The 22773-nt window shown below is 51.5% G+C and overlaps 1 protein-coding gene across 3 annotated transcripts; it reads right to left on the bottom strand.

The window, feature by feature from the left end:
• Window positions 1–11586: 11586 nt before the first annotated feature.
• On the bottom strand, window positions 11587–22392 carry LOC103634719 (uncharacterized). Of its 3 annotated transcripts, none has more exons than XM_008657303.4 (12): window positions 22182–22392; window positions 21890–22054; window positions 15974–16094; window positions 15689–15816; window positions 15433–15607; window positions 14975–15153; window positions 14428–14665; window positions 14261–14353; window positions 13804–13949; window positions 13470–13577; window positions 12645–12733; window positions 11587–12483 (listed from the first exon to the last, which is right to left on the bottom strand). In XM_008657303.4, exons 1-12 carry the CDS (start codon window positions 22248–22250, stop codon window positions 11898–11900), a joined length of 2097 nt encoding a protein of 698 aa, XP_008655525.1. In that variant the 5' UTR covers window positions 22251–22392; the 3' UTR covers window positions 11587–11897. The 3 variants fall into 3 exon arrangements, with proteins under 3 accessions (XP_008655525.1, XP_008655527.1, XP_008655526.1); XM_008657305.4 differs by having other exon boundaries at window positions 12668–12733; window positions 22182–22353; XM_008657304.4 differs by having other exon boundaries at window positions 15433–15580; window positions 22182–22338.
• Window positions 22393–22773: the final 381 nt, after the last annotated feature.

The raw sequence follows: 22773 nt of genomic DNA, 5'->3' as shown, positions 1-22773 counted from the left end.
GAATGTCGATGGGAAGGGGATCTGAGGACATCCGCGAGCCCTCCAAGTCAGCCTCTGGCGTCATCTCCCAAAGCGGCAACCGCCGCTCTGCCAAGGGAAGCACCCTCCGACGATGAATGGCGGCAATCACTCCCGTAGTGGTGAGCCCACCTTTCCGCAACGCCTCCAGGGCCTTGAGAAGGGGCTCAAGATTCTTCTGCCTGTCGTGCGGGGTCCCATAGCGCCAAGCATCGGCGGCGACGGTGACCACTCGCTGAGAAAATGACGGAAGCCTCTCATCGTCATTCCGGAGATAGAACCACCGGCGCTGCCACCCTTTATTCGAGGACGCAAGGACGACGGGAATATACTGTGACGCCCGTGACTGCCTCAGCTGGAGGATGCAGCCGCCGGCCCGCACTGCCGCGCGGACCCTTCTCTCCCCAGTCGGCGAAGCAAAAAGCTCCGCGGAGAAGAAATGAGTCCACAAGTCCCAGTGGGGGTCGATCCCCAAGTATCCTTCGCACACCGCTACGAAGATGGCGGCTTGCGAGATAGAGTTGGGGCTGAGGTTGTGCAACTCCACCCCATAGTTATTGTCACACCCGGTTTTGGAAGGTAAACCGAATGCGAACCATGTACGTGCCAGGATCAGAAATTCACGTACACGGCGATTACATAAATGACTCATCATAGCACAATGCTTCGAATAACAATAAAGAGTAAGTAATAATATAAAGACTAGAGTCATTTACATAATATCATCAAAGTACACAGAATAGAAACGTAGCCAACGTAAATAAACCCACCACAGGCAGCTGACTGGGGGTGATCGCTAGCCTAATCCTTGAACTCGTCGAAGTCCTGGAACTCCTGGAGATCCGCCTCGACGCCTTCTTCTTTACCTGAGCATAGATTGCACCAAAGGCAACCTGGTGTTTTGTGAAAGCAAGGATAAGTACACATCAACGTACTCAGCAAATGTCCTGTTTGGCTGAAGTGGACTAGCTTTATGTTGGGTTAAGGTCAAAGCAGATTGCTTTTAGTTGGTCAGGTATTTATTATTAGTGGAAGCCAAGTTTTATCATATAACCAACCCGTGAACCATTTCCTCATCGAGGAAACCTCATTATCATCATCGAACCGAAATAATAAAAAGAACCATTGTATCTCGAACCATCTGTATCTCTAATCAAAGAGGATCCCAAGGCCGCTCATAACCGTGAGCACGGCTGATATATCAGTTTCACTACCCTCTGCAGAGGTCGCACACTTTACCCATGAGCCGTGATTCCCGTTTTGCCCAGGGATCATGACTCCCCATTGATCACTTCCTAGGTGGTCCGACAGGGTATCACTACGTAGCTTTTACAAAGATTCCCTAGAGGTCATAGTCGCCCGTTAGGTTTCTCCAGTTTGATAAACACAGTACTCCTCCCCGCAGGAGGGTGACTAACAAAAGCAAAACGAAAGGACCTCGGCACCCAGCCTCGGCAGAGCAAGCACTGTGCCTGGACCCCATTGACGGCACGACGGCGAAGCAACTACACCTCTAGTTCCTCTAATTAATTAGCTAAGGGCGCCCCATTTCACCCTCATGGTTGCACTGTTATCCCGGGTGGTCTCTCAACGAACAGGTCCTTACGGAGAGGCACTCGGGAAACAGCCCGAGTCCCCTAAATGCCACAAGTATGTCATCATATCCAGAATAAAATCATAGTATCATCATTGTATCTCATCATGTTCATTGATTAAAGTAAAGCGCTAGCATATAGCTAACCATAGTAACCCAAAAGGTAAATCAAGGACAAGGTAAATAGAAAGCTAGTAAATCCTTAGGTTGTTCATAGTATGCGGGACAGTGTATTATAAAGTAAATGGGACATAATGGGTCAGAGGACACTTGCCTTCACCAAACAGATGCTCAGAGTCTTCAACCTTGTAGAACTCAAAGAGCCAGATCACTTGGTCGCCAACCCTTGATCTTCGATCCATCGAAGCTCGGAAATGGATCGCAAACTATTCGCGACGCACAGCGAATACTAACAGGCACAAACGAACAAACAAACAAATATATGTATGCGCGTAAGAACATTACACCATTCAAGTAAAACATAATAAAATATAGACAACGAAATAGAGCTCACTACTATGGTCGCGCGAGGAGAAGAATTGTCGAACGCGAGACTACGGTCGGGAAGATATCACGTTTACGCTAAATAAATATTAACTATAACATTTAATTCGACATTATAAAATGTAAACAATATTTACCATTTAGTTTCGATTACTCCGTTACACTAGCAGTTGTTAGTTAAACTAGTAATTTAATTAAAGTTAGAGATTCTAAGTGAGACGAATCTAGGACGTGCGAAACAACACGACAGCGCGCGAACGATGCAGAGACACACGTGACACAGCACACGAACGACGCACAAGACAGCGCAAGCGACCAGCACGAACGATGCGCGAAACAGCACGCCACCGCGTGCTGAATAACACGCGCGACGTAGGCGAGAAAGCTAAATCGGTAACGTGTTTATACTAAACAATTCTTAATTAGAATATTAGTTCGACGTAATTATAATTACGTGAATTGACATTATCATATCAAATATAAATTAAAACTACTACTTAGCTTTGACTAACTTACTGATTTAATTGTGGATGATTAAATAAATAACTAATTAACTGACATGGGTGATTATAAGCGAACAGATAATCTCGCGTGAACGGCACGCGGCAAGGCGCGCGAAACAGCAATGCGGCACGCGAATGACGCACAAACCAGACACGTGAACAATACGACGACAACAAGCGCCACACGTGCGAACAGCGCGCGCGAACAACGCGCGACCCACGCGAATAATATTATGCGACGACGCGCGGACACACGCGACGCACGCAAACAACGTGTGACGCGTGCGAACCGCACACGCGACAACACGAGGGATTCTAAGCGAGGCGAGTTTACGATGCGCGAAACAGCACGCCAGCTTGCGAACGACACGCGCTAAAACTACAACCTCGTTCTAATTGAATTGTTATTTTAAATAACCAACGACTAAACAATAATTGACTACTTAGCGGGAGCGACAATAACGGAAATAATTAAATAACATGCGGACAACGCGAGATAGCGCACGAGGGCAACAGCTACAACGGCGCACGACAGGTCGCTCGACCGAGCGAGGGCACCCGACAAGCACAGTATGACGACATAGCGCGCGCAGAGCGGGCAGCAGCGAGGCGAGCGGCGCGAATGCGCGCACGCAGGAGGGGGGGGTAGACGAACGAGTTCTAGGGGGTAAATGGAGGGGTAGACGAACGTCGTCAAGGGGGGGTAGACGGATGTCGTCGGGACCTTGACGACGCGCTGCGCACAAGACACGCAACCCGCTAAACAAGGTGTGCGGAAAGGCGCACGCGACAGCGCGCGTCGACACACGAGGGTCACCAATAGATGTCGTGGTTATACTAAGTAAATATTAATTCGAAACATTTAAGCATGTGATTAATCAGGTTAATGTAAATTTATAAATGCGCACCTAATACTATAACCTAGTCTTAATGAAAAACTTATTTTAATTCCCAATAGATAAGCAAATAATTAATTAGAACATGTGTTGCGACAAGGAGTAATGTTACTAACGTGTAATCAACGTTAATATAAAGTCAACGCAAACGAAGCACATCGAGACATGTCTATGGCGCAAATTCATTGAATAACCAACGATTCATGGATTAAATGACATGGCACATTTCTATTGGACGAAAACGAGGCTATACCGGGAGTCGCCGAGGATGCAACCACAGAAGATCTGGATGATGGGATTTCCTGTGCTCTTCTTCAATCAACACGCAGGAACCAGTCTACACAGGGAGAACGAAATCGCGCTTGACGGTCCGCCGTGCAGGGGAAGCTCGCCGGTGCGCGGACAGGGGCTGGATTTGGCCACGCCACCGCGTGCACAGGGGCGCGGGCAGCGAAACGACCACGACAGCCGTGCACCCCGGCGCGGGCGAGCTCGGCCACAGGCGAGGCCACACGCGAGCGGGCGCGGGCCGACCCCGGCAGCCGTGCACCCCGGCGCGGGCGAGCTCAGCCACAGGCGAGGCCGCACGGCCAAGCGCCGCCACAGCGTGGGCGCGGCGAGCCCCAGCGACTCTCCGCGGAAGCCCTGGCAACCGAGCGTCCCGGCACGAGAAGAGAGAAAGGGGAGGGAGGAGGCGACGACTGGCGCGGTTTTGAGCGGAGCGCGGTATGGGAGATCGTGGCCGCGCGACGTGCTGCATGGGGCACGGCGGGAGCTGGTGGGGGGGCGCGCACGCGCGCTGCGGGAGCGGCGGCCGAGCGCGACGCTGGGCCTAGGCGAGCGCCCTAGGGCAGCGGCTGGGGACGCGGGGTGGGCTGGCCACGCAGGGTGGGCCGCGCGCGATAGGAGGTCGAAGGGGAGAGCGGGAACGGGCCGCCGATGGAGCTGGGCTACCGGGGGGAACACGAGCTGGATGGGCTGAGCGGGGAAAGGAGGGGGGGAAGAGGATATGGGCCACGGAGGAGAGGGGCTGGGCCAGCTGGGGACATTGGGTTTTATCTTCTCCTTTTTTTTATTCCTTTCTCCTTCATTTACTTGAAACCTGATTTAGTTTTAAAAATTCAAATTCAACCACGCTCTGCGAGTTGAAATAGATGCACATCAAAGCCAAAACATCATACAAAATAAATATATTTCAGCATGACGCATCAATCCTTATTCCCATAGGGTTTTATTAACAATTATATTTTGAAGTAAAATTCCATATTGATTGGAAGGAAATGAATAAAGAAGTGAAAAGAAAGAGGAACAAGAAGGTAACACCCAAATTTGATGGATATTAGGAAAGAAATTTTATACCCCCAAATTCAGGGTGTTACAGTTATGCAAGATCGCCCGCATGAAGCGGCTTGCCGGCACACCGAATCCCCGCTCGTGGAAGGAGATGAAGCTCACGACGTACCCCGGTGGCGGGGACGGGGCGGCTCCGTTCGGGGGGGGGGGGAATCCACTCCGGCTGCCTCTCATCAGAAAGAGGGCGAAGCAAACCCTCAGCAACGAGGTCCTCCAGGTCACCCGCCGTGACTGTGGAGAAAGGCCATGGGTCGCGCGGCGAGATAATGGTCACCCGGTCGGCCATCACCGAGCAGGAGGGGTGGCGGCGGAAAGGATTGGGTGGGCGGTTTCCTTTTCTCTGGCTAAAACTCTCGAGTTGCGAAAACCTAAGAGGAAGGCAAGAAGCAGAGCAAAGAACCGTCACCAGGCCCTCCCCCGAGTATATAAAGACCAAGGCAAGACCGGTTCAACGCATCGCCCGAACCCGCCGCGGGATTCAAAGGCTCAGCGCAATATGACCGTTCCTCGAACGGCCCGCGCACGCGCAACGGTCGCCTTGCGAACCACTCGCCCCGTCGCATTAACTCCATGGCGGGACAGGCGGCGCCTCAGGCAGGAGAAGCAAGCGACGCTTCGCCTTCGCCATAATGACCGCGTCAAAAAAGGTACGCCACGTCATTCGATTTCGTATCCTTTTCCTCTTTCTCTCTCTTACAACAGGGACCGGGAAAGGAGGATACCCCGAAAAGGATCCTTCTCCATGAAGGAAATAGGCCCCGAGCCTCACTACTGATCAGAGGTTCAAAGGCTGGCCCCTCGGAGGGGTTCAACGGCCGCCTCAGAGCACCTGGGTTCTGCGCCCACTACTGGTCAGAGGTTCGATGGCCGGCCCCTCGGAAGGGTTCAACGGCCGCCTCAGGCCACTTGGGCTCCGCGCCCACTACTGATCAGGGGTTCGTAGGCTGGCCCTCAAAGGGTTCACAGTCGCCTCAGACACAGAGCGAGGGATGGCCCTGGGTACGTTCGATACATAACCAAGGCTCGGGCTACGCTCCTGAGGTACCCTAGGACATTTCTGAGACCAGCGGGAACGATCTTGTAACGGAATCCCATCAGAGGGAGGCATCGAGCCCTCGGACCCCGTCAAAGGGGACCGGGTCTGGCAGATCACCCGCAGGTACTTTTGGAGCGCACCTCCGGGCCTCTAGCCGACCCCTAACAAATGGGGCATGGGCGTCCGCTCGGATTACCCGCCAGCAGCTCACCGGAGACACCATGTTCGGCGCCCTCCGAGGGCAACATGGCGCTTTCCCCCCCTCCTCCTTGCGGAAAGGCGACGCAGGGGCGTATGTAAAAAAGTCGAGTCTGCCCTTGACCGTCCTCTCGCCCTGTGCAGAGGCTCGGGGGCTGCTCTCGCAAACCCGGCTCCGGTCGACCCATTGACAGCGTCAACATACCAGCCCGAGAACTTGGGACCCGACCATGCACCCGGGCTACGGCCAGCTCGCATGAGGGAACAACCAGACCAGCTGAAGTGTTGCGAGACGCACTAAGACCTCGAAGGAGTCAAACTACTCCTCCGAGGCCTCGGGGGCTACACCCGGCGGGTGCGCTCGCGCGCACCCACCGGAACAAAATGCAACCAAGAAAAGGCTGGTCCCCTTGCAAAAAAGTGCGGCAAAAGCCTCCAAGCGAGTATTAACACTCCCTTCGAGGCTCGGGGGCTACTGTCGGGGACCATAATTAGGGGTACCCTCAAGGCTCCTAAATCTTAGCTGGTAACCCCCATCAGCACAAAGCTGCAAAGGCCTGATGGGTGCGATTAAGTCAAGGATCGGTCCATTCGAGGGACGCGATCGCGCCTCGCCCGAGCCCAGCCTCGGGCAAGGGCAGCCGACCCCGGAGGATCTACGTCTCGCCCGAGGACCCCCTCCAGCAACGGACACACCTTCGGCTCGCCCGAGGCCCAGTCTTCACCAAGAAGCAACCTTGGCCAAATTGCCACGCTAACCGACCAAATCGCAGGGGCATTTAATGCAAAGGCGACCTGACACCTTTATCCTGACGCACGCCCTCCAGTCGACAGAGCCGAAGTGACCGTAGTCACTTCGCCGCTCCACTAACCGGTCTGACAAGAGGACAGCGCCGCCTGCGCCGCTCCGACTGCTGAGCCACTCGACAGAGTGAGGCTGACAGCAGCCAAGTCCGGTCTCAGGCGTCATAGGAAACTCCGCTTCGCCCGACCCTAGGGCTCGGACTTGGGCTCAGCCCCAGAAGACGACGAACTCCGCTCCGCCCGACCCCAGGGCTCGGACTCGGGCTCAGCCCCGGAAGACGACGAACTCCGCTTCGCCCGACCCTAGGGCTCGGACTCGGGCTCAGCCCCGGAAGACGACGAACTCCGCTTCGCCAGACCCTAGGGCTCGGACTCGGGCTCAGCCCCGGAAGACGACGAACTCCGCTTCGCCCGACCCCAGGGCTCGGACTCAGGCTCAGCCCCGAAGGACGACGAACTCCGCTTCGCCCGACCCCAGGGCTCGGACTCAACCCTGGCCTCAACCGACGATATCCGCCTCGTCCGACCCAGGGGCTCGGACTCAACCTCGACCTTGGAAGACAGACTCGACCTCGACCTCGGAGGAGCCTCCACCTCGCCCAACCTAGGGCACGGACCGACCACGTCAACAGGAAGCGCCATCATTACCCTACCCCGAGCTGACTCAGGCTACGGGGAACAAGACCGGCGTCCCATCTGGCTCGCTCTACTATACGAGTAATGATGGCGCCCCGCATTCCCTGTGACGACGGCGGCTCTCAGCCCCTTACGGAAGCAAGAGGACGTCAGCAAGGACTCGACAGCCCCGACAGCTGTCCTTCCGCCAGGCTCCAGCGCTCCTCCGACGGCCACGACACCACACGAACTGGGTGCCAAAACCTCTCCGGCTGCCACGATGGCATGTACTTAGGGCGCTAGCTCTCCCCCGCTAGACACGTTAGCACATTGCTACACTCCCCATTGTACACCTGGATCCTCTCCTTACGCCTATAAAAGGGAGGACTAGGGCCCTCTTACAGAGGGTTGGCCGCGCGGGGAAGGACGGGACGGCGCTCGCGCAAGGCCGCTCGCTCCCTCCCGCGTGGACGCTTGTAACCCCCTACTGCAAGCGCACCCGACCTGGGCGCGGGGCTAACACGAAGGCCGCGGGTTTCACCTCCCACGCCTGTCTCCCTCCGGCTGCTTCTCCCCCCTTCGCGTTCCACCTCGCGTCGACCCATCTGGGCTGGGGCACGCGGCGACAATTCACTTGTCGGTCCAGGGACCCCCCGAGTTTCGAAACACCGACAATACTCTTCTGAGATAACTCCTGAACATAGTACACCTGTTGAGAGTTTTGAACAGCCACATGAAATTGTCCTAGAGGAGGATGACAATGATGCTCCTAAAAGGAGCAAGAGACAGAGGGTTGAAAAATCCTTTGGTGATGATTTCATTGTGTACCTTGTGGACGATACTCCTACTACCATTGCAGAAGCATTTGCATCTCCAAATGCAGATGATTGGAAAGAAGCAGTTCATAATGAGATGGACTCCATTCTTTCAAATGGTACGTGGGAAGTCACTGATCGACCCTATGGATGCAAACCTGTGGGTTGTAAGTGGGTGTTTAAAAAGAAGCTCAAGCCTGATGGTACAATTGAAAAGTACAAGGCTAGGCTTGTGGCTAAAGGCTATACTCAGAAAGAAGGAGAAGACTTCTTTGATACTTACTCACCTGTTGCTAGAATGACCACTATTCGAGTACTACTTTCTTTGGCTGCCTCGTATGGTCTCCTTGTTCATCAGATGGATGTAAAGACAGCTTTTCTTAATGGAGAGCTGGACGAGGAAATCTATATGGAACAGCCTGATGGATTTGTAGTAAAGGGTCAAGAAAGCAAGGTGTGCAAGTTATTGAAATCTCTGTATGGTCTGAAGCAAGCACCAAAGCAGTGGCATGAGAAGTTTGACACGACTCTAACGTCTGCAGGCTTTGCCATTAATGAGACAGACAGGTGTGTATATTATCGCTGTGGTGGGGGCGAAGGAGTTATATTGTGCTTATATGTTGATGATATATTGATATTTGGCACAAACATTGATGTGATCAATGAAGTCAAGTCTTTTCTATCAAAGAGTTTTGATATGAAAGATCTGGGAGAAGCTGATGTGATTCTAAACATCAAGCTGATTAAGGCAGATGGTGGGATTACTATCTTGCAATCTCACTATGTTGAAAAGGTTTTGAAGCGATTTGGCTTCTCTGAGTGCAAACCTTCTCCAACACCTTATGATCCCAGTGTGACACTGCGAAAGAACAAGAGAATTGGTTTAGACCAATTGAGATACTCTCAGATTGTCGGTTCACTCATGTATCTTGCTGGTGCAACAAGGCCCGATATCTCGTTTGCTGTGAGCAAATTGAGCAGGTTCATGTCAAACCCCGGGACTGATCATTGGCATGCACTTGAGCGGGTTATGCGCTACCTGCAAGGTACAATGAGTTATGGAATTCACTATTCTGGTCAGCATGTAGTACTTGAAGGATATAGTGATTCGAACTGGATATCTGATGCAGACGAGCTTTATGCCACCAGTGGTTATGTCTTTACTGTTGGTGGAGGTGCGGTATCATGGAGGTCATGCAAGCAGACCATTTTGACGAGGTCAACCATAGAAGCCGAGCTAGCTGCACTTGACACAACAACCGTTGAGGCAGAATGGTTGCGTGAACTCTTGATGGACTTGCCGGTGGTTGAGAAACCAATACCAGCTATCCTTATGAACTGTGACAATCAGACAGTGATTGCTAAAGTGACGAGTTCTAAGAATAATGGAAAGTCATCAAGACATGTCAAAAGACGATTGAAGTCTGTCAGAAAGTTGAGAAACTCCGGAGTTATAAGTGTGACTTATATTTCAACAGATAAAAATCTGGCAGATCCTTTTACCAAGGGACTACCACGTAATGTGATAGAAATCGCATCGAGAGAGATGGGTATGAGACCCGAATAAAGTTGCCATGGTGGAAACCCAGTCTATGTGATCGGAGATCCCGTGAATTAGGTCCTGGGAAGAACAAGCCATTGGTGAACTGAGGAGAGTAACCTTTGACCCTCTCTAAGTAAAGATGCAATACTCTCAAATGCTGTAAGACAGGTTGACTTTGTGCCTTAATGTGTTCTGTTGGCTTGTATTAGCGAAGATGTTGTCCTGCAGAACATTCTTTGAAAGAACACACCTATATGAGTTAGACTGTCTAACGTCGCAGTCTATGAGATTTGGGTGATCTCTAGTAAACTCATGAAGAGACCTTGGAGTACGACGTATATGCTCCACCCGAGAAGGGGACTACTGGTAGCCAAGTACTGGTCATGACTTCAAGTGAAACCCATTCACGCAAAACTTGCAATTCAAGGCATAGTCCATTGTCCAAGTTGTGGGTTGGTGTAGCTTGGAGTTCTAGGCGGAAGTTCAACTTAACAGTCTCTGCTGAAAAACTAGTATATTAAATAGTAGTGAACAGTGGCGAAAACTGCAGATGGGCATTTGAGATCTGGTGGGAGATTGTTAGGATTTATGGGCTTGGTCCAGTTAAGAAATTCTAATAAATCCCAGGAAAATCTCAAAAGCCCATACAAGTGGATGGCTAGGGAATTGGTGGAACCAATAGCACCATATTGCTAGTTCTAGTGGAGTAGAGCTAACTTAAATATGGAAGCCACACTCACTCACCAAGTCATGAATGAGAGGAGAGAGTGTGGAGAGCCACACGCGCGCGCGCTCGCTCGCTTGGCCGGGGCGGGGCGAAAGGCGCACGACATGCGCGTGAATGGTCCGCCAAAATCCGGCCCCTCGCCTTGCGGGGGCGCGGCTACCTTTTGCCGTTTGATTTTTTGGTTTCTTGGCTGTTACGTTTATCCTAACCGATCACTATAAAATCTCAACTGATCGCGAGATTTTTGTGGGCGGATAAGATCGGGGTCGCGGACTCGGCCCTATAAAAGGAGCCCGGCAGCCAGCCTCCAAATAATCCCAGTTCGCTTTCGCCTCTCTTCACAGCTGAGCCGCCTTCCAGTTCTCTTCATCCCGACCGCAGAGGTGCATCTGCGATCAGGAGAGCAGGTCTCCGGAACCCTTCGCCTTCTAGATCCTGCACCAGGAGAGGCCGAATAAAGTTTTTGGGAAGCGTCTTCACGCGACTGCTCGTGATCTTCTGACCTCGTCGATCCTGCTGATTTCGCTACTTCGACGTCGTCGACCCTGCTGATTCCGGCGCGCGCCATCTATCAGTATGTCTAATCAGTTCGCATCATCTGATTTGACTTTTTACTTCAGTGCTTGTGATTTTGTCATGATTTATATTCGGAATTTAATCTGGAATTTGTCTAATTATTCAACATTAATCACTTTCATTACCTTTGCTTCCAAATAAAACATGGATGTTTGGTGACCGAGAAAATGAAGGGGATATATGAGAAGAAATCTTCTTGCTGTTTAATTTTGAATAGCACAAATATTCCTTTTATAAACTTTCTCTATTTTTCTGGTCATCAAATCAATCTAAAAGGAAAATGAATAAAAATATAAGAGACAGTATCTTGACGAAGGAACATCTCTAGCACGGTTTTCTCTAAGTTTAGATACGGTTCTACTTATACAACCGACATAAATTATTTGTATCTTGAGAGGTTCTAGTGAATAAGATATAAGACATATATATATTAGGTTGTATGAAAGGATTTCTTAGGTGTATGTGTATCTAGTTTTTGAAGAACCACATATCTAGGTTGTATATGCTCTGACAAGTAGCTTTACTTTCTACCTACGCAACTAGCAGTTTGGCTTCTATCGTATTTACATTTGACAGCAAAAACATATCAGTATCGACACTCAGGGGCTGCACGTGCATCTATCACCTCTCTCGTTACGTATTCACGATCCAAGGTGCGAAAGCGTGTTTTTGATCTGCCCAGTTAGCTGTAGCTAAGCGTGAGCATGCGCCATGATCAGGTCAGGTAGGGAACTCTCCTAAGCCTGCTGAAGGAAGGTCGCAGCGGCTGGCTTGCGCTCGGCTCACGCGGCAGCAGCAACGGCTTCTTGATCTGTTTACTGGCAGGTGCCGGTGCTGCGCCAGTGCTGGCCTTGCTAACAATGTTCGCTCTCTGCTTCTTCGCCCTGGGGGGCTCCAGCCTCTCCAGGATCCTTGAAGTCTTCTCGTCCAGCGGCTTCACTGGGGACGGTGGCTTGGGGCGGGGAGGTTTGTGAACAGCGGTTCTGGGATGTGCGGGGCTGGCAAAGTCGTCGTCGAGGTCGTCGATGATGATGAGCTTCTCCCACTCCTCACTGATGCTGGGAGAGGCCTTCCCTTTCTTGGACTGGATCGATGCCTTGTTCTTGCTCGGAGTTATGAATGCTGATGTTTGAGGTTGAGGCTCGCTGAACGAGTACGGATGGTCGTTGAGACCTCCAGCCGCATCCTCATGTTCGTTCAGGGACATGCTTTCTTCCAGGTCCTGACATGTTGGTACCTGAGGTTCGCTGAACGAACCAATGTTGTGAGGGTCCTTCGGGGCACAGGACGGAGCAATTGATCTGCAAAATGAAGTCGGTCCAGTAATGGACATCTTATTTGGCGAATGTTTCCAGGATCGATCATGATAAAAGCAACATACAAAAACAAATACACGAAACCATGTATCTGAATTCTGAAGTAACAAAAAATGTTGCATAAACAGCAGCCGACGAGGAGGTACCCAAATTGCAGGCTGTCCCTCACCAGGCGATTCAGTTCTGAATGAAAGCCTCTTTCATGATGTAGAGGGTTGTAATCCTTGAGCATAATCTGAAGAAGTCAGTTGCCAGATATTAGTTAGGGCCTGTTTGTTTACCCCACAGATTATATAATCTGGATTAAATAATCCTAAGAGTCAAACAAACAGTCCAGCTTATTTGTCCAGATTATATAATCTAACCCCTTGGATTATGATAATCCATAAGCAAGTGAGGAGGTGCTTATTTCAGATTATTTTTTTCCCACTTCCCCACTACCCTTTCAAGTTTTCTAGAAATTACCCACCATTGCCATTATAATTCATCGAATCGTTTTTGCGCCTAGTACTAGTCAATTTGGGATGAAGAAGGTGACATGAATGCCTTCCGTGATAATATTGCTAATGCAATATTTGCCAATGTCAATTGAATTATTTTTTTTCATATATGAGTTTCAACCTAGTACAAATATAGAGGGCATTCTTGTCTTCCTCATACAAAAGAATCCTATTAACAACTTAAATAATCTGGGTAAACAAACAGGACTACTCAGATTATATAATCCAGATTATATAATCCAGATTATATAATCCTCCAAAAATAATCTAGATTATATAATCCATGGGGGTAAACAAACAGGCCCTTAGTCTGGGGGTAAGGAAGCAACTAATAGTACGCGGAACAAGTTTATAGAGGCGTGAAGCGAAGAAGCTACTATTCGTATAGAGAACACCCAATGAAAACCACTCAATGATGGCGAGTCACAAGTTCACAACAACACAGAAAAAAATAGTGGTCCAGCGACTTACCTTAGATAAAGAGGTTTCGATTGAATTCCTGATTTCCATGGTAATCTTAGAGCTGCAATCTCGAGTCATGTCTGGGAGAGGCAATATCTCTTCAGATGCAGCGAGTCTCTGCAGCATGATTTGTTCCGGTCATTAGTGCAAGCCAATAACAGACCACAAAATACTTTCTATTCTTCTGAAATGTAAGCATCTAAAGTAGAAGCTTTACAGCAAAGATAGTTATTCAGCGTTAGGAATCCAATCCAGCATGGTTTTAGGCCACTACTACAATCGGTGAAACATGACATTCACTACATCACAAGTCAAAATAGAACAGGGGGAGTGTTGCCTATACCCTCAGAAGCATTGGTCCTTTTTCAGAAGGTTGAAGAAGATAATAACACTGAAGAGTTCCAATTTTCATTGTTTCAATATTGCATGATGAGGAACAAACAAGTCCCTGGTCAAGCTTGAAAAGAGTTTCACATAGACCATAGAAAACTGCACATCATAGATAATATTGACATATCGGTATTGTTTGAGAAGCTAGAGATACATCATACTCCCTCTGTTTTTATTTACATATCGTATTAGCTTTGTCCTAAGTCAAGGACCATCAAATTTTAAAAATTTATATAAGTTCATGAGATAAGATTCGTGTTTCAAGATTCACTATGAGAAATACTTTCGTAATCTACAATTCATATGTTGTGAAACTATAAGGATTTTTTGAAATGGGTGGTCCAAGATGTTAATATTCAAAGCTAATATGATATGTAAAAACAAAGGGAGTATAAACTTGGAATACTAACTTTTGGTGTTCTGATCTGTTCTCTCATCAGCTAGAGAAGCTTCAACATCATTTGAACTGGGAATCACAACATAAGACCTCCCCATTATGACTCCTGTTAAGTGCTAACACATGTTGTCATTTAATTTACAAAATATTTGTATCTGAGCAGAAAGCAGTAGTGGGTACCTTCATTCATTGAGGCCAATTCAGTGCGCTCAATTACAACAAAAGAAATGGAAGTAGAGACACGCCGCAAGTTTGAGCTACCTTCCAAAGTAGGTAGAAACAATACTGTTTGTTCTCCAATCCTTACAGCAGTATCAACAATATCAGAAACTACAAGCTGTCGATTAGTTGTTGGACACGTCCATTTTGCCTTACTTGGGGTGAAAAGGTCAATAGGGTGACCATGGCACTTGCATGCCTGTTCAGTCAATGTGTTCTGCGTTAACATAGCTGTTGAAGAGGCTACAGAACTGTGAATAGGAATCATGGATACCTAATTGCTATCATCGGAAGGAAATAAAAGGTTGAAAAAAACGATGATAAAATCACCGAAAATATATGCAGAAGTTCCTTTTATCAGTCATATTCTTCCACTAATAAATAGGTATATAGAACAAACTCAATGCTGAACATTGAGCAGTGAAAGGGAAACATGAGACTCAGATACGTTCTGTCACTGAACTTTTTGAATTAAATAGTGAGTGGTGTTATAAAAGGATCATATCACCTGGCAAGGTGGAAAACCATCAGTTATCTGGTTTGCTGATGCATACAGGTTGCAATATATGTGTTTAACAGAATCAATGATGGGATCACTGAACACAAATACAGCTTGCAGTGTATCCTCTTTGTCATCCTTTAGCTCTTCTAACCACCTCTTAACTAGGCCATGCAAAACTTGGGTCTCTGCAGTCCCAAATATATAGCAATCATATAGTGTTAGGTTATTTTACATGTAGTAAGTGCTGAATGTTAACCTGAGTGTAAGGAACTCCTAATATGTCAGTGATAATTGTGTAAGTCATTCATCAAAATGTAACTCCACGATAGTATGATCTTGAAATGATATAGGAAACAAACTAAATAGCATGACTATGTTATGATTTGTAGGTTGATCATGAAAGATCATCTTATTATTCTAACATAAACCGGTAAATGATGACTAATATCATGAGACTTCCTTACCAGGATTGTATCTCCGTACCACACAGTTTTCAAGATCACAGATTCTGTTCACAAAAGAATTGGCATTTTCTGAAGCACGGCCGTACATGAATGCAGCTTCTGCTTCCAACATTATAAAATCCACGGCAACACACTGTTCTGCTGCATCCTGATACAACACAGTGACCACAGGATGCTATGATAAAGATAAATAAGTTAATGGGGGAAAACATCACTCAACTCCTTTCAGAAAAAATACAAATTATTATGCTAATACCATAAGAGTTCTTCGGAGAGCTTCTGTATTTTGTGCAGACATACATATAGCAATCACTTTTTTGGAGATGTCATCAGTAGCCCAAGAGTAGATGGCTTTGTTGCTAAAAAAGCTTGTCAGTGATACATCTGTGCGTAAGAAATAGGATCAGGCAAGTTTCCATCTGAAGTATCCTGTTAAAATACATGCGTATTCACAATATTTATGCGCTTCTGACTTTGTTTTGATCTTGTACCCATTAAATGATGGAATAGGAAGATCATGGACCAATATAATTGTCATTACCTCTAATAGGCAAAGATCCACCATGTTGATCAGCAAGAAAGCCATCCATAGGTAGGTTATTTACGGCATGGTGGAAATCTCGTAGACTGAATTTTTCACCAGGCCTATACCCAATCTTTAGCTGAACAAAGTCCAGGTGTTAGAAAATGCTAACGCGACGATATCAGAACAGTAGGAAGGCATGTAAGTATCTGCATTAAATAAAAATAAGCGCTACAGACAGGATGAGCAGTGTGAACATTTGCAAGTAATGCATGTACAATGTTAATTGTCTTCAGTTAAGTTGTCCACAGAGGCAGTTTCATGTACGGCCGCACTTACAGGCGCCGTCGTGACGCCAGGAGGGCTGCAGATCGCGCAGCCAAGGCAGGCGCCACAATCAGTGGCTAAGTTTAGAAAGATAAGGATTAGTTTCCCTCTTGCATGCCTTAATAATAGGAGGGATTGGTTAAGATTAGTTTCCTTTTCATATGCCTTAATAATAGGAGAGATTGGTTAAGATTAGTTTCCTTTTCATATGCCTTAATCATAGGAAAGGTTGGTTGAACCAGAGGCTATATATATGCCGTGTAATAGGCTGGGAAATAATCAAGAAAGATCAATTATCCAAAACTGCTCTTCTCCCTTGCCTCTTTCAAGCCACCGGTGAGGAATCCCTCACGGTGAAGGTCTGGAGCGCGACTACGAACTGCGTAGCCGCGGTCCAGCGACGTTGGGCGTCGAGGCGCTTGACAACCTGGTATCAGCGTCACGTCGATCCTCACCCACCCGCCCTTGCCCTCCACCATCCCCTTCCACGCCCACCGCCTCCACCGACCACTCCATCACCATGGCTGAGCCCACCATCAAGGACCTCATGGAGCTGATGCAGTTTTTCCAAACCGAGTTGGCTGCCGTGAAAGCCACCATAAAGGACAAGTCGTCCTCGTCGTCCACCGACGGCGGCGGCGAGCACGAGGATCCCCCTCGTGTGGATCGGCCCCCCAGGTTCCAGAAGCTCGACTTTCCCCGGTTCGATGGCACCACCGACCCGATGCTCTTCATCAACAAATGCGAATCCTATTTTCGCCAACAGCGCACCATGGCGGAGGAACGCGTGTGGATGGCCTCTTATAATCTGGAGGACGTCGCGCAGCTGTGGTTCATCCAGCTGCAGGACGACGAGGGCACACCATCCTGGGGGCGGTTCAAGGACCTCCTCAATCTTCGCTTCGGGCCACCACTCCGCTCAGCGCCCCTGTTCGAGTTGGCGGAGTGTCGCCGCACCGGGACCGTGGAGGAATACTCCAACCGGTTCCAGGCCCTGCTGCCGCGCGCGGGTCGCCTCACGGAGGGCCAGCGCGTCCAACTCTACACAGGCGGTCTCCTTCCCCCGTTGAGCCACGTCGTTCGCATCCACAACCCGGAGACACTTGATGGGGCCATGAGTCTCGCCCGTCAGGCCGAGCAGCTGGAGTTGGCACGGGGACCGCCACCGGCCACCAGGGGAGCCCCTCGCGCTCTTCCCCCAGCGTCGGCGCCCAAGCAGCCGCTGCTCGCCCTCCCTGCACCACCCGCGGGCGCGCCCCAGCCGCGACCAGAGGGTCCGCCCTTGAAGCGGCTGTCACCGGAGGAACAGGCGGAACGGCTCCGCCTCGGCCTCTGCTTCAACTGCAATGAGCCGTACACCCGCGGCCACAACCGTGTCTGCCGCCGCATCTTCTACCTCCATGGCGTCGAGCTCACGGCCGCTGCCGAGGAACTCGCAGGGGACGACCCGCAGGACGGCGCCCCTGTCTTCTCCCTCAGGGCAGTCACTGGCATGCCCATCTGCAATTCCATGCAGGTGAGGGCCACCCTAGGCGCCACCACCCTCCTCGCGCTCCTGGACACCGGCTCCACGCATAACTTCATTGGGGAGGATGCCGCCCGCCGCACCGGCCTGCCGATCCAGCCGCGGCCGCACCTCACGGCCACTGTGGCCAACGGTGAACGCGTCACCTGCCCAGGAGTCATTCGTCGCCCAGGTCATCATCGAGGGCGAGCCATTCTTCATCGACCTCTTCGTCATGCCGCTCGCAGGGTACGACCTCGTCCTGGGGACTCAATGGATGGTCACCCTTGGTCGCATGGTGTGGGACTTCGTCGACCGCTCTGTCTCCTTCCTGCACCAAGGCCGCCAGGTCTCCTGGTCGGACGTCGCCGACCGTCAGCATCCCCTGCTCGCCGCTACCACGACACCGAGCGCCCTCCTTGAGGAGCTCTTGCACTCCTTCGACGGGGTGTTTGCTGAGCCGGCAGGTCTGCCCCCGCAGCGAGCTCGGGACCACGCCATCGTCCTCAAGCCAGGCTCTACACCTGTGGCGGTCCGGCCGTACCGCTACCCGGTGGCGCACAAGGATGAGTTGGAGCGGCAATGCGCCGCCATGTTGGCCCAAGGCATCGTACGCCGCAGCGACTCGGCGTTCTCCTCACCGGTTCTGCTGGTCAAGAAGCAGGACGGGGCTTGGCGGTTTTGCGTGGACTACCGCGCCCTTAATGCCCTCACCGTCAAAGATGCCTTCCCCATCCCCATCGTCGACGAGCTCCTTGACGAGCTGCATGGTGCGCAGTTCTTCACGAAGCTGGACCTTCGCTCCGGTTATCACCAAGTCCGGATGCGGCCGGCTGACGTGCACAAGACGGCGTTCCGCACCCACGACGGCTTCTACGAGTTCCTGGTGATGCCGTTCGGATTATGCAACGCCCCGGCAACCTTCCAGGCGCTCATGAACGACGTGCTCCGGCCATTCCTCCGTCGGTTCGTTCTTGTCTTTTTTGATGACATTTTGATTTATAGCAAGACCTGGGCAGATCACTTGCGCCACATCCGCGCCGTCCTCGACGAACTTCTCCGCCATGTCCTCTTCATCAAGCGATCCAAGTGCATCTTTGGGTCCCCATCGGTGGCGTACCTAGGCCACGTCATCTCCGCCCACGGTGTGGCCATGGACCCGACCAAGGTGCAGGCCATTCACGACTGGCCGACACCTCGGTCGGCGCGCGCGGTGCGTGGGTTTTTGGGCCTCGCTGGGTACTACCGCAAGTTCGTCCATGACTACGGCAAGATTGCAGCACCCCTCACCGCGCTGATGAAGAAGGAGGGCTTCTCCTGGAGCGACGAGGCCCAGGCAGCCTTCCAGGACCTCAAGATGGTCGTGACCTCGGCTCCGGTTTTGGCGCTGCCGGATTTCACCAAGGCCTTCATCGTCGAGTGTGACGCATCCACACATGGCTTTGGGGCGGTCTTACTGCAAGAACATCATCCGATCGCCTACTTCAGCAGGCCAGTCGCCCCCCGTCACCGCGCGCTGGCAGCTTATGAGCGGGAGCTCATCGGGCTGGTGCACGCCGTGCGACACTGGCGGCCGTACCTGTGGGGGCGCGCGTTCCTCGTCCGCACCGACCACTACAGCCTCAAGTTCCTCCTCGACCAGCGCCTTTCGACAATCCCGCAGCACCATTGGGTGGGCAAGCTCCTCGGCTTCGACTTCTCGGTGGAGTACAAGCCGGGCACCACGAACACCGTCGCCGACGCGCTGTCTCGGCGCGACACCGACGCGGAAGGCTCGGTCTTGGTGCTGTCCGTGCCCCGCTTCGACTTCGTCGACCGTCTCCGTCAGGCTCAACTTCAGGATCCGGCCCTAGTCGCCATCCGGGATGAACTCGCGGCCGGCACAAGGGGCGCACCATGGTCGCTGCTCGACGGCATGGTGGCATACGCAGACCGGTTGTACATCCCGCCGGACTCCCCACTGCTGCTAGAAGTGGTGGCCGCTACGCACGACGACGGTCATGAAGGGGTGCAGCGTACTCTCCATCGCCTCCGCCGCGATTTCTTCTTCCCCGCCATGCGCCGTGTGGTCCAAGACTTCGTCCGCGCCTGCGCTACGTGCCAGCGCAACAAGTCTGAGCACCTACACCCGGCGGGCCTGCTGCTGCCCCTGCCCGTTCCCCAGGCCGTGTGGTCCGACATCGGCTTGGATTTCATCGAGGCGCTGCCACGCGTTGGGGGTAAATCAGTGATCCTCACCGTGGTCGACAGGTTCAGCAAATATTGTCATTTTCTTCCTCTGGCTCACCCCTACAGTGCTGAGTCTGTGGCCCAGGCATTCTTCGGCGAGATCGTTCGCCTCCATGGGATTCCTCAGTCCATGGTGTCGGACCGGGACTCCGTGTTCACCTCGGCGTTCTGGAAGGAGTTAATGCGCCTCACAGGCACCAAGCTGCACATGACGTCCGCCTTCCACCCGCAGTCCGATGGCCAGACGGAGGCGGCCAACAAAGTCATCGTCATGTACCTCCGGTGCTTCACTGGGGACCGGCCCCGTCAGTGGCTACGTTGGCTACCGTGGGCGGAGTACGTCTACAACACGGCGTACCAATCATCACTCAGGGACACTCCTTTCAAGGTGGTTTACGGCAGGGATCCTCCCTCCATCCGTTCTTATGAGCCTGGCGATACCCGGGTGGCGGCGGTGGCCAAGACAATGGCTGAACGCGAGGAGCTCCTAGCGGATGTTCACTACCGTCTGGAACAAGCCCAGGCCGTCCAGAAGAAGTTCTACGACCGCCTGCACCGACCGGTCTCCTATATCGTGGGCGACTGGGTGCTGCTGCGCCTGCGTCATCGGGCAGCCTCCTCCCTTCCCCACGCGCCCAAGGGCAAGCTGAAGCCGCGCTTCGTCGGGCCGTATCAAGTCACAGAGCTCATCAATCCGGTGGCAGTTCGCCTAGCGCTACCTCCGCGTGCCAAGTTGCACGATGTCTTCCACGTCGGCCTTCTCAAGAAGTTCGTCGGCGCCCCACCAGCTACACCACCTCCTCTTCCACCCACTCACAATGGGGCGGTGATCCCAGAACCGGAGCAGGCTGTTCGGTACAGGTTGGCCAGGGGTATTCAGCAGGTGCTCATCCGCTGGAAAGGGCAGGCCACTACTGATGCTACATGGGAAGATGTCGCCGACTTCCGCGACAAATTTCCCCATTTTCAGCTCGAGGACGAGCTGATCGTCGAGGGGGGGAGAGATGTCATGTACGGCCGCACTTACAGGCGCCGTCGTGACGCCAGGAGGGCTGCAGATCGCGCAGCCAAGGCAGGCGCCACAATCAGTGGCTAAGTTTAGAAAGATAAGGATTAGTTTCCCTCTTGCATGCCTTAATAATAGGAGGGATTGGTTAAGATTAGTTTCCTTTTCATATGCCTTAATAATAGGAGAGATTGGTTAAGATTAGTTTCCTTTTCATATGCCTTAATCATAGGAAAGGTTGGTTGAACCAGAGGCTATATATATGCCGTGTAATAGGCTGGGAAATAATCAAGAAAGATCAATTATCCAAAACTGCTCTTCTCCCTTGCCTCTCTCAAGCCACCGGTGAGGAATCCCTCACGGTGAAGGTCTGGAGCGCGACTACGAACTGCGTAGCCGCGGTCCAGCGACGTTGGGCGTCGAGGCGCTTGACAACCAGCAAATGTGTACGCATCTTACTTTAACCAGCTGAAAATTATCTGCATCGTTGGCTGCTAAAGGTGACATAGAAGTGATTCAAGTAATCCCAAATATCAACATCCACAATCATTTGTATAATAGCAGTGACAAATTGGTCCTCATTTCTAGCAAACACAAGGTGGTAAACCGGTTTTGCCATAGGAGCATGAAAGGCAGCACATGAAGTTAACAGAAGGACCTGTATAGGCAAAAATGCAAACAAAGGGAACACTGCATATCGACCATCAGTGTCCAATTCGGGCCCAAACAAACAAAGGGAGCACTGCATGTCGATCGGCAGTTGGCGATGTTGTTAATTTGGAATCAGCAAACAGCTGTGCGCGCAATATAATAGGGAACACTAAACAAACAGATCGGCAGCAGGGAGGGATGGATATTGGATACGGACCTCAGGGCAAGAGGAGGAGCACGAGGAGGATGGTTTGGATGAAGGATCGTAGACGTAGCCGAGGGCCAAGCGGTCGGGGAGCGTGCCGGCGGCGGCGGGGGATGCGGTCACTGCGTGTGTCTGTGACGTAGTGGCGGCGTAGAGGTTGGCGAGGTCGAGCAGGCACTGCACGCGAGCGGGAAACCGCACGTGGTTAGTTAGGGCTGGGAGCTCAGCTCGGCAGATAAAAATGCGGCGGAGCCGCGCAGGAGAGGGAGCGCGTGAGTGGGCGGGCGTGTGGTAGGTACCGTACCTCCTTGAGGCGGTGGAGCAGGGGAGGGGGGATGTTGCGAAGGTCCAGTAGGAAGCAGAGCAGCGACATGGCCGCCGACCCACGTGCGTCCACCCCTGATGAAGTAGCCTTCTCCAGCGCCGGCGGTGACCTGACGACTCGTGCGGGTTCCTTCACCAGCCTCGCCCGGCTGCGCCGCGGGGAGTGAGTTTTGAACGGGTGCCTTGCAGCTTGCACAGCACTCACTAGTCTACCTGATTGATGGTTTTGATGTTATTTCAGAATCTGAGTTGCTGATGAGTGACAGGTAAGAACAAAATTCAATCTTATTAATCGTCTGCTTGATTGGTAAGGCAGAGTTTGCTTGAAACTATGCAGTGCTCCAACTCTATTCGACAAATGGAGCAGCTATAGAATATGCTTTTATGCGCTTTTTATGGAACACTTAGAGATGGCCAAACGGGCCGCCCGAGCCCGGTGAAGTCCGGACCGTTTTGGGTCTAGCCCGTTAGACACGGTTAAAAAACCGGACCGTACCATCCAAGCTTGCGAGCTCGTTTTTCTGTCCGAGTCCAGTCCCCTGCGGGCCTAAACGGGCTAGGCCGATCCGATA

The sequence above is a fragment of the Zea mays genome, chromosome 8 (assembly GCF_902167145.1).
Source record: "Zea mays cultivar B73 chromosome 8, Zm-B73-REFERENCE-NAM-5.0, whole genome shotgun sequence".
NCBI classification, from domain to species: Eukaryota; Viridiplantae; Streptophyta; class Magnoliopsida; order Poales; family Poaceae; genus Zea; species Zea mays.
The sequence above is the reverse complement of the archived record's forward strand: the minus strand, read 5'-3'. Positions and strand labels throughout refer to the sequence as shown.